Source organism: Callospermophilus lateralis, chromosome 6, assembly GCF_048772815.1.
Source record: "Callospermophilus lateralis isolate mCalLat2 chromosome 6, mCalLat2.hap1, whole genome shotgun sequence".
Lineage (NCBI taxonomy): Eukaryota > Metazoa > Chordata > Mammalia > Rodentia > Sciuridae > Callospermophilus > Callospermophilus lateralis.
Genome location: NC_135310.1, coordinates 30,632,101 through 30,644,175, shown reverse-complemented (window position 1 = coordinate 30,644,175; position 12,075 = coordinate 30,632,101). Strand labels below are relative to the sequence as shown.

Genomic DNA, 12,075 nt, shown 5'->3' with positions numbered 1-12,075 from the left:
TACCAGCAAAATAATCTATGAATATTCATATAAATGTACATGATTATACATATAGTGGCTTTAACATTTCATGTAGTGTTAGGGGTGGGAGTAGGACTAGGGTTAGTGTACAAATATCTACAACTATATAATTGAATTAAAAAATGAAAATATACATGAACTTATGTGGAAAACATATACATATGTATATGTTTTCACAAATGGAAAGCTTTCCTTCTAGGTCTGTGCTGCTTTAGCTTTAAAATTGGGCCTTGAATTCATACATGAAAGCATATTTATATTAATGATATTATAGATGATTATGTAAATGTACCTATCAAAATATCTCTGAATATTTATGTAAATGTATATGATTATACATGCAAGATGTTTTGGTTTTCATGTAGTGTTATGGGTGGGAGTAGGTTTATGGGTAAGGCTAGGTTTGGGGTTAGGAACGAACATGTGTAACTATATTTGAATAAAAAAATGAAAATATGTTGGAAAACCTATATAAAGGTATATGTTTTCACAAATGGATAGGCTTTGTTGTAACTTTGTTCTGACATTCTGCTTTAAAACTGGGCCGTTAATATATTTTATACATGAAAATATATTAACGTTTATGATTTCATAAGTGAGAATATACATGTACCTGGCAAAATATCTACAAGTATTTATATAGGTTTATAAGATTATATGTTTAAGGGCTTTTGTGTTTTTATGTAGTCTTAGAGGTAGGAGTAGGTTTAGGAGTAGGGTTAGGGTTAAGGAATGAACATATGTAACAATATATTTGAATAAAAAATTAGAATATATGCAAAATTATGTAGAAAAAACTATGTGAACATATATTTTCACAATAAAAATGCAAAGGCTACGTGAATTTATTGGTGACTATTAAAATTTAATTTGTGATCTTTTAAAATACTTTCAGTAAAAACTCTTTGACGTATTTGTCCATATGTCCAATATCGCTGTTGCTTCTTTACTGTAAATCTTTCAGTCAAGGCACTGCTCTAAACTGTAATTATTCTGAATACTTACCTATATGAAGCTAGGAAAATGTTATTAAGGTTAAATGAAATTGAAAACTCAGAGCATGTGCCTCTGTATACAAGCAAGGCCCCAAGTTTAATCCCCAGTACTAAAAAATAAGTAGGCCACGCGGTAATAACATGAGAACCCTAATAGTAAATTATGTCAAACACCTCACTAGTATTTTATGGTAGGCCAATACAAACAAATAAAACAACTTTGTTGAACAGATTTTTTTTTAATATAGTAACTATGTGTACATGGACAACTGGGAACAGGGAAAACCCCCAAATTAATGTTTTAACAAATTACAAGCTGTTGCTAAAAATCATATGCTTGGATTTAAAAGAAATCATCCAACAGATAACAGTCTCTCAGACAAATTAACCGATCCTTCCTATAAAACCAGCACACTGTAGTGGTATAAATTTATCTTAACACTCCACATTAAAAAAAAAAAAAACAAACATGTTTCCTCTCCTTCTACATTTAGTTATTAGTTGTCTGTTACAAGGGAAAATAACATTGAATTTATATCGGCAAACAAAAGTGCAAGTTTGTACAGCGAGGCTCGGCAGCAAGTCAACGACAATGAAGAGTGGAAAGCTGATGCAAGCGGTGCAGAACCAGGACCTCCACGGAGGTCCCTGTCCTGTGTGCCACGTACAGTCAACATGACATCATTTTTTCATTGCTCTGAAACGAGCAAAACCAAATTCTTTTTTTATTTAAAGACATATTAAATCTTTATTTCCCCCCGCTCTCCCCCACATAATTTGTGATCAGGTAAGGCAAAGATAAGTCCCCCCATCATCGGGGACAGCAGCAACATACATACTTCAGAAAGAGACCTGAATCATCAGTAACATTCTCTCACGGTGACATCAGAAGGAGTGCATCTAAGAAAGAAAATCTGCAATGTTTTCACATTGTTCTAATTTATTTGATTTATCTGGAAAACTTTATAAATACATTATTTAAGAGGAAAGTAAATATTTTCTTGCTCTGAAAAAATAATGTTTTTCACATTCTAAAACTTGTTAGGATGCTTCTGTAAAAGGAGTTGTGAGAAGAATATGACAGTTGGGTTTGCAGAATATTCATGTACAAGTTGCATTTATAAGAACCTGGTAATTTGCCTCTACAAATAGAGCTCTTTGAAACATTTAAACAAACAGGTTTAATTTAAACTCCTTTCCTATTCACTCTACTTGTAGAGCAAAGAGGTACTTATTTTTCAAGTATTACATTTTGTAAAAGATATTTTTTTTTGCCAATTTTATATGTTACTCTTTTAAGACCAAAATATCTATGTGAAAAATCATGCCTTATCATCCCATGTCTTTTACTGTCAAATGCTCTTGTCTTTTAGAGAATGCAGAAAAATATTGATTTGCTAATAAGAAGGAGCATACTGGGAAAAGCCACTTTAAAGTACTGAAGGATACGGAGCATTTCTTTCTTCCTATTGGCGAAAATTATTAGAAAAACTATCCAGTCTGTTGTCTTTAGCTGGTTTTAATAAAGTCTTTTTCAAAATGATGGTCACAAAATCTTTAGAAAACTCGAGGAGGGGGATGCTCCTTCATGGCGTGAAAGGAATCCCATTAATTGTAGAAATTCTTACTAAATTTCTGCTTTGGTTCTTCAGAAGAAATGCTCATATAACTTCTATATGGAGAGAGAGAAAAAAGAACAGATTCATAGCATTTGTCTAAAACATTAAAGAATACTACAGCAATATGTTACATTTCTAAAATTTTACCCTGCAGTTAAATGCATTGTCTTAGAAGAACAGGCAAATGCATTAGGACCACAACCTTGTATTTAAATGAAATAGAAAAAACATACGTCCTTTTCTTTAGTTCAATTTAGGCTATATCATTTACATTTCTAAACTGCATATATTGATTGCACTTTTCTAGAAGGGATTTAAACATTTTTTTTTGGTCTTATATTCTTAGTACTTGATGCTTTAGGGCTCCAGACTTAAGTTGGAGCCTAAATAAGTGTGGATAGTCATGATAAATAATCAGGAACTTTATTAATCAAGATCATGGATACTGGGCTATGTCTCCCAGAGAAGGTATGGAAAGGTGAGAACAGTGAGAATGGATTTATAGATAACTCAAAAGGTGAGTCAAGGCCTGGCAAGTAAAGCAGAAAACATATGGAAATTCTGTCCTTCCCTACGAATATGTGACATGCCAAAGGAGGAAGCTGCATGGGGTTTGTTTCTAACATCACGACATTAATCAGACTGTTCCTTGAAACTTCGGAACCTGAAAGTCAGACTAGGGAGAGACTTTAGGAACTCCTTTCAGAGCCTCTTAGAAGGTGGAGTCCAATGAAATTCTATTCCCAAGGTCAGCATGCAGGAGGAGAAAAGGAGATGAGCTTGATTGGGTATTCAACATTGGTCTTTGCACCCTATTAAAAGTTTTTTGTTACAAAGTTTTTTTTTTTTTTTTTCCTACTGGGGAATTAATTTAGGGACACTCTACCACTAAATTTCATCAAGCCCTTTTTATTCTATTTTGAGAGAGGATCTGGCTAAGTTGCTCAGACCTCAAACCTGGAATCCTCCTGCCTCAGCCTCCTGAGCCTCTGGGATTACAGCCATGTGCTACCACGCTAGGCTCCCAGAAGGAATCTAAAAGGCAAGCAATTTGATCAAAAATAAGTCTATTCTGACTGCATTAAAATATTCTATATTTTTGCTGGCACAATGGTGCATGCCTATAATTCTAAAGACTCGGGAGGCTGAAACGGAGGATTCCAAGTTTGAGACCAGCCTCAGCAACTGAGTGAGACCTTGTTTCAACGTAAAAAAGGCTGGGAATGTGACTCAGTGGTTAATTGCCCTTTGGGTTCAATGCCCAGTACAAAAAAAAATCTGCATTTTTAGCCAGTTCTATTCATAATAGTATAAAGAGATGCTGGTCAGCATGTGAAAGTGATCTGGGAAAAGAAGTCAACAAAATTCAGACAGGTTTGAAAAGGGAGGGAGGAGGATCATCCCACTAATTCCTGATACTGATGGGATTGTCCGGTTGTACTACAATGATCACTATTTGATGTTAACTCATTTTTTTATCCTATAAAACTATTTTTCTTTTGAAATTAGTGCATATTGCCAGGCATGGTGGAGCACTCCTGTAGTCCCAGGCTGAGGCAGGAGGATTTTAAAATCAAGGCAGGCCTCAGCTTTTTAATGAGAACTCATCTCAAAATAAATAAAAACAGCTGGAGATGTGGCTCAGTGGTAATATGCCCCTGGGTTTAATCCTTAGTACAAAAACAGAACAAAACAAAACAAAAACCACCATAAATTAGTGCACATTAATTACACAAGATAATAAGTTTCCTTGTGGCATATTCGTACATGCATATAACACATTTTGATCCCTTCCACCCAAGTCCAGCTATTGTTCTTTTTGTACAAAGATTCAGGTCAAGTGAGGATCCTAGGAAAAGTGTATAAAATGCATTTTAAGCAGTTTCAACAGCAACTACAGGGATGGAAGTTCCATGGGCTCAATGTGATCTTAGTTTGGAATACTGTTCTTATTACCTAAGTCATAACTGTCCATCACACTATTTTTAGAGACAATGATATATAATCCAGGTTGCCAAACCCAAATAAGAAAAATGGAAAAGACATACACAGACTGAAATTGGGAAAAATCATACCACTCACGTGGACTGCGGAAGCAAGCAGGGGTTTCCATACTCAAATCAAATAAAGTAGACTTCAAGCCAAGGTTAATCAAAAGGGATAAATATGAACATTACATACTGCTCAAGGGAACCATACACCAACAAGACATAACAATCATAAAATACGTGCCCCAAACAATGGCGCAGCTATGTTCATCAAATAAACTCTTCTCAAGTTCAAGAGTCAAACTGACCACAACACAATAACCTTGGGTGACTTTAACACACCTCTTTCACCACTGGATAGATCTTCCAAACAAAAGTTGAATAAAGAAACTATAAAACTCAATAACACAATCAATAACTTAGACTTAACTGACATATATAGAATATTTCAACCTTCTCTAAATAGAGCATTTACTATGCCACAAAGCAACTCTTAGCAAATATAAAAAAGTAGAGATACTATCATGCATTTTATCAGATCATAATGAAATGAAATTGAAAATCAATGACAAAATAAAAAATAAAAATTTCTCCATCACCTGGAGACTAAACAATATGCTACTGAATGAACAATGAGTCACAGAAAACATCAAGGAGGAGATTAAAAAATTCTTAGAGGTAAATGAGAACATGGACACAACATATCAAAATCTCTGGGACACTATGAAAGCAGTACTAAGAGGGAAATTCATTGCATGGAGTTCCTTGCTTAAAAGAAGAAAAAGTCAACAAATAAATGACCTCACACTACATCTCAAAACCCTGGAAAAAGAAGAACAAATCAGTAGCAAAGGCAGCAAAACAAAAAGTTGGTCCTTTGAAAAAATAAGTAAAATTGCTAGACCCTTAGCCATGCTAATGAAGAGAAGGAGAGAGAGAACTCAAATTACCAGTATACGTGATGAAAAAGGTAATATCACAACAGACACTACAGAAATACAGAGGATAATTAGAAATTATTTTGAAATCTATACTCCAATAAACTAGAAGACATTGAAGGCATCAACAAATTTCTTAAGTCATATGATTTGCCCAGATTGAGACAGGAAGTTATACACAATTTAAATAGACCAATATCAAGTGAGGAAATAGAAGAAGCCATCAAAAGCTTACCAACCAAGAAAAGCCCAGGACTGGATGGATACACAGCTGAGTTCTGCAAGATCTTTAAAGAAGAACTAATACCAATACTTTTCAATTTATTTTAGGAAATAGAAAAAGAGGCAATAATTCCAAACTCATTCTATGAGGCCAATATCACCCTGATCCCCAAACCAGACAAAGACACATCAAAAAAAGAAAACTTCAGACCATAGATGCAAAAATTCTCAATAAAATTCTGGCAAATCGCATACAAAAACATATCAAAAGGATTGTGCACCATGATCAAGTGGGATTCATCCCTGAGATGCAAGGTTGTTTCAATATACGGAAATCAATAAATGTAATTCATCACATCAATAGACTTAAAGATAAGAATCATATGATCATCTCAATAAGATGCAGAAAAAGCATTTGACAAAATATAGCACCCCTTTATATTCAAACACTAGAAAAACTAGGGATAACAGGAATATATCTCAACATTGTAAAGGCTATCTATGCTAATCACCAGGCCAACATCATTCTAAATGGAGAAAAACTGAAGGCATTCCCTCTAAAAACTTTCACCACTTCTATTCAATATAGTTCTTGAAACACTGGCCAGAGCAATTCAACAGATTAAAGAAATCAAAGGGATACAGATAGAAAAAGAAGAACACAAACTGGCACTATTTGCTGATGATATGATTCTATACCTAGAAGACCCTAAAAGTTCCACCAGAAAACTTCTAGAACTAGTAAATGAATTCAACAAAGTAGCAGGATATAAAATCAACACCCATAAATCAAAGGAATTTCTGTTTATCAGTGACAAATCCTCAGAAAGGGAAATGAGAAAAACTACCCCATTCACAATAGCCTCAAAAAAAAAATAAGATACTTGGGAATCAACTTAATGAAAGAGGTGAAAGATCTATACAATGAAAATTACAGAACTCTAAAGAGAAAAATCAAAGAAGACCTTAGAAGATGGAAAGATCTACCTTGCTCTTGGATAGGCAGAATTAATATTATCAAAATGACCATACTACCAAAAGCACCAAACAGATATGGAAATGAATGAATGTAATTCATCACATCAATAGACTTAAAGATAATGCAATTCTGATCAAATTGGCATTCCTCATAGAAATAGAAAAAGCAATTATGAAATTCATCTGGAAAAATAAGAGACCCAGAACAGCTAAAGCAATCTTTAGCAGGAAGAGTGAAGCAGGTGGCATCACTATACCAGACCTTAAACTATACTACAGAGCAATAGTAACAAAAACAGCATGGTATTGGCACCAAAATAGACTGATAGAACAATGGTACAGAATAGAGGATACAGAGACTAACCCACAAAATTACACTTATCTTATATTAGACAAACGTGCCAAAAACATGCACTAGAGAAAAGATAGCATCTTCAACAAATGGTGCTGGGAACAGGAAATCCATATGCAACAAAATGAAATTAAACCCCTATCTCTCACCATGCACAAACTTAACTCAAAATGGATCAAGGACCTAGGAATTAGACCAGAGACTCTGCGACTAATAGAAGAAAAAGTAGGCCCTAATCTTCATCACGTGGGATGAAGACTTCTATAGTGTAAGAATTAAAACCAAGAATCAATAAATGGGATGGAATCAAGCTAAAAAGTTTCTTCTCAGCAAAAGAAACAATCTGTGAGGTGAACAGAGAGCTCACATCCGGGAGCAAATTTTTACCCCTCACACATAAGATAGAGCACTAATCTCTAGGATATATAAAGAACTCAAAAAGGCAAGCACCAAAAAAAAAAAAAAAAAAAAAAAAAAAAAAAAAAAAAACCAAATAACCCAATCAACAAGTGGGCCAAGGACCTGAACAGACACTTCTCAGAAGAGGATATACAATCAATCAACAAGTATATGAAAAAATGCTCATCATCTCTAGTAATCAAAGAAATTCAAATCAAAACTCTAAGATATCATCTCACTCTAGTCAGAATGGCAGCTATTATGAACACAAACAACAATAAGTGTTAGTGAGGATGTGGGGGAAAAGGTACACTCATACATTGCTGGTGGGACTGTAAATTGGTGCAGCCAATATGGAAAGCAGTTTGGAGATTACTTGGAAATCTGGGAATGGAACCACCATTTGACTCAGCTATCCCTCTCCTCAGACTATACCCAAAGGACTTAAAAACAGCAAACTACAGGCACACAGCCACATCAATGTTTATAGCAGCACAGTTCACAATAGCTAAACTATAGAGCCAACCTAGATGACCTTCAGTGGATGAATGGATAAAAAAATGTGGCATATATACATAATGGAATATTACTCAGCAATAAAATCATGGCATTTGCAGGTAAATGGATGGCATTGGAGAAGAAAATGCTAAGTGAAGTTAGCCAATCTCCCCAAAACAAATGCCGAATGTTTTCTCTGACATAAGGAGGCTGACTCATAGTGGGATAGGGAGGGGGAGCATGGGAGAAATAGATAAATTCTAGATAGGGAAGAGGGGTGGGAGGGAAAGAGACGGGGCAGGGGATTAGCAAGGATGGTTGAATGTGATGGACATTGCTATCCAAAGTACATGTATGAAGGCTTAGTTGGGCGTCCACATACTTTATATATAAACAGAGATAGGAAAAATTGTGGTATATATGTGTAATAAGAATTGAATGCAAAAAAACCAAAGTACATGTATAAAGGCATGAATTGGCATGAACATACTCTATATACAAAGATAAGAAAAATTGTACTCTATATGTATAATAAGAATTGTAATGCATTCTGGTGGCGTGTATTTAAAAAAAATCAATAAAACTAAAAAAAAAAAAAAAAAGAAAAAATAAGAAAAATGGCAAGAGAACATAAGGGCAGTTTTCAAGTATCTGGAGACCTGAGAGAAAACAACAACAACAAAAAACCCAACCTTTTCTCCAGAGGGAAGAACTAGGCTGTATGGCCTATAGGTCACGAGAAACAGCCTTGTCTGAACAGACAGCTTGTTCTGATAGTGCGTGTTGCTGCCACTGAGCTGCGCTGTGATAAGGGGCTGGCCGAGGGACACCCGCTGGGTGCCACAGACTGGGTGGGAGGACCAGAGGAGCCCTGGAAGTGGCCCAGTTCAGCTCAAAACTCAACTTCTATGGTCCACACACAGTCTTTCCACTGTGGCTAATGCTGCTCCTTAAAGAACAAAGTGTGAGACAGTGGCAGTTCATCCCCTCCTGGGTATCATACATTCCTGATGATTACAGAATATTTTATGATTACTATATATTTTATGATTACTATATATTTTATGATTACTATATATTTTAAAACTTATTTTGTGAAATTAATATACATTATATATTTATTTGTAACTACATCTATATACTCCATTGACATGTATTCATATATGACTCTATTCCTCCTTTAAAAGCCAACCAGAATTCTGTCAACACTCTCTCTTCAGTTTTGTTAGTGGGAGCCTATCAAAGGGGAAAGGAGATGGGGAAGGAGAACGCTTTGGGACTTGAGAAGAAAATGTGGCCCAAAGCCTGAGAGCCAAAGAAGTCCCAGGGGCCAGAGGTCTCACCGAGGGGTGCAGGACACTGTGCCCAGCAGAAACTTCCAGAGTTGGCGGGAAGCTTACCTGCAGTCTGCTGTGTTTGAACACCATCTACCTGAGGCAGTGACCCAAGTGTCCCCTCATCATCAAAGGCCAAAATTGGATTCAAAGGAATTTCTGGGCTCTCACTGTTGGTGACATCTAATCTGGATGGTTTAGATCCAATGGGTAAGTTTATAATTTCTTCAAAATTTTCATTCTGAACAGATACTCCATTTTCATTTGGTTGTTTTTCCAAATTGGGAGTACTAGGGAATTTGAAAAGTCAAAATTCAAATGAGTTATTAAAATTAGAAAATGCACATTGAAAATAGATCATTTTATACATATAATATTTTGATTTTGCAACTATATAATAAAAAAAAACAGACTGATGCCCACATGATTACTAATAAAATTGGTGAGTAGCAACACATTTGCATATTAAATTATTTTTAGAAATCTGGGCTGGGAGTGTAACTTGTGGTAGAGCACTTCCCTAGCATGCAGGAGGACTTGATTTGATCCCTGGCACCATACCAGCAATCCTGTTTTGTTTTGTTATAAAATTTATCAAATAGGATGTTTTATCAATTAGAATGAACCATCATCAACAGAAATAGATCATCATCATCATCATCAGTTCTGAGTGGTCAACAATTTCTGCTGAAGGCTGTTCATATTTACTTGCTTGTATAGAGTAGCACCTATGCGAACCTTCACTTCAGATGAGAGGGTCTGAATGCCAAGAGGGTGAGTCAATGATCTGCACAAAGTCATGCAACTGTGATCTTGCAGCCTGTTAACAAGTCAGAATAGCCACGGCCAGCCCCAGACTCTGCTGACTCATCAACTCCTATGCCCACCGATTCTTTCTTGTTAACAGTCAGAGGAATAATTGCACCAGATGCTTTGAGTGACCAGCAATTAAATGTTCAGGGGACACTGTGCCCAGCAGAAACTATAAATTAAAACTGGATTTTATACTTTATAAATTTCATACTTTATTATAAATTTCATACTTTACAAATTTCATATTTTACATGTTAAGATCTACATATTTTATAAACTCCTCAATTCTATGGGAGAATACTGTACCATCTCAAACATGGCTCTAGAGTAAGAACTTGTCTGCTCAAGGGCATACATTTATATTTCACACATATATATTTCATCCTTTATAAATTTCATATTTTACATGTAAAGATCTATATATTTTAAAACTTATTTTGTGAAATTAATATACATTATATATTTATTTGTAACTACATCTATATACTCCATTGATATGTATTCATATATGACTCTATTCCTCCTTTAAAAGGCAACCAGAATTCTGTCAACACTCTCTCTTCAGTTTTGTTAGTGGGAGCCTATCAAAGGGGAAAGGAGATGGGGAAGGAGAACGCTTTGGGACTTGAGAAGAAAATGTGGCCCAAAGCCTGAGAGCCAAAGAAGTCCCAGGGGCCAGAGGTCTCACCGAGGGGTGCAGTTAGGACATGTTTCTAGGGTAGATTTCACTGTAACAAGGGGTCTTGGTCCTGGCTGCCAATAAACTAACATTAGAAGGACACTAGGACATTAGGAAAAGTAACACTTCAGCCAGGCGCGGCGGCCCGTGCCTGTAATTCCAGCAATTCTGGAAGCTGAGGCAGGAGGATCCCGAGTTCAAAGCCAGCCTTAGCAAAAGTGAGGCACCAAGCAAACCCGTGAGAATCTTGTCTCTAAATAAAATACAAAATAGGTCTGGGGATGTGACTCAGTGGTCAAGTGACCCTGAGTTCAACCCCCAGTACCAAAAGAAAAAAAAAAAAAAAAAAGTAACGGTTCTCCCAGCCTGAGCTAGAAACATTCATTCTGAGGCATGGAGTTTTCCAATGAAAAAAACCCTGTTTTCCATGCTTGGACCATCTATCACCCACATCAGGTTCAGGTTGTAGGGTATTTAATCAAGATGCTGATTAATCACAGGATCACAGGATATTTTGCTAAAGGAAATTCACTGACTCTGGCAAGTGATTTCAAGGCTGACTTGAAACTGTGATTGAAAGGGAATATTGGTGAATATGCTTTATTTATTTATTTAAAGTCTTTAAGAGGGTTTTGATTTTTTTTTTTTTTTTGTACTGGGGATTGAACCCAGGGCAATTTACACTGAGCTACAAACCCAGCATTTTGAAACAGGGTCTAAGTTGCTGAGGCTGGCTTTGTACTTGTGATCCTCCTGTCTCAGCCCTCAAATTGCTAGGATTACAAGTGTGTACACCAAGTTCCCAGCTTTAATAGGATTTTTGATATAACTATCTAAAAATTTGAGTCCTTACAGAATCAAAGAGAATGCTTATTCAGTTTTGATTTTTTTTTTATTTTTTGGGTTTTATTTTTGAGACTGGGTCTTACTGTGTTGCCCAGGCTAAACTGAAATTCCTATACTCAAGTTATCCTCCTGCCTCAGCCTTCCATGGAACAATAGGAGCCTGGCCAGATGACTTTTAGTTGTTGTTAATTATGTTATAAAAAATTGTATAGTATGTATTTTTTAGATTAAGAAAACAATTTGAGAACCTTTATTTCTCCATTGAGAAACACTGGTATTACAAATGGAAATGTGCATAAAAGTTCAAAAACTCATAAAACAATTAAGTAGATTCCAAAATTTTCAAATTTACTTTTTAAAAGTCATTGAGATGGATTTTCACCATGTTGCTGA

The 12,075-nt window shown here is 35.6% G+C and overlaps 1 protein-coding gene across 3 annotated transcripts in view; it reads right to left on the bottom strand.

Annotated features, from left to right (window-relative positions):
- Window positions 1-1,291: 1,291 nt before the first annotated feature.
- The window catches only part of Map7 (microtubule associated protein 7), a 174,216-nt gene continuing 163,432 nt past the window's right edge, over window positions 1,292-12,075 (bottom strand). For all 3 annotated transcript variants that reach the window (XM_076859698.2, XM_076859700.2, XM_076859699.2), the window contains 2 exons: window positions 9,411-9,634; window positions 1,292-2,688 (listed from right to left, as the gene is read on the bottom strand). In XM_076859698.2, coding sequence (XP_076715813.2) covers window positions 2,678-2,688; window positions 9,411-9,634 — 235 coding nt within the window. In that variant the 3' untranslated portion in view covers window positions 1,292-2,677. The remainder of the gene's footprint in view (window positions 2,689-9,410; window positions 9,635-12,075) is intronic.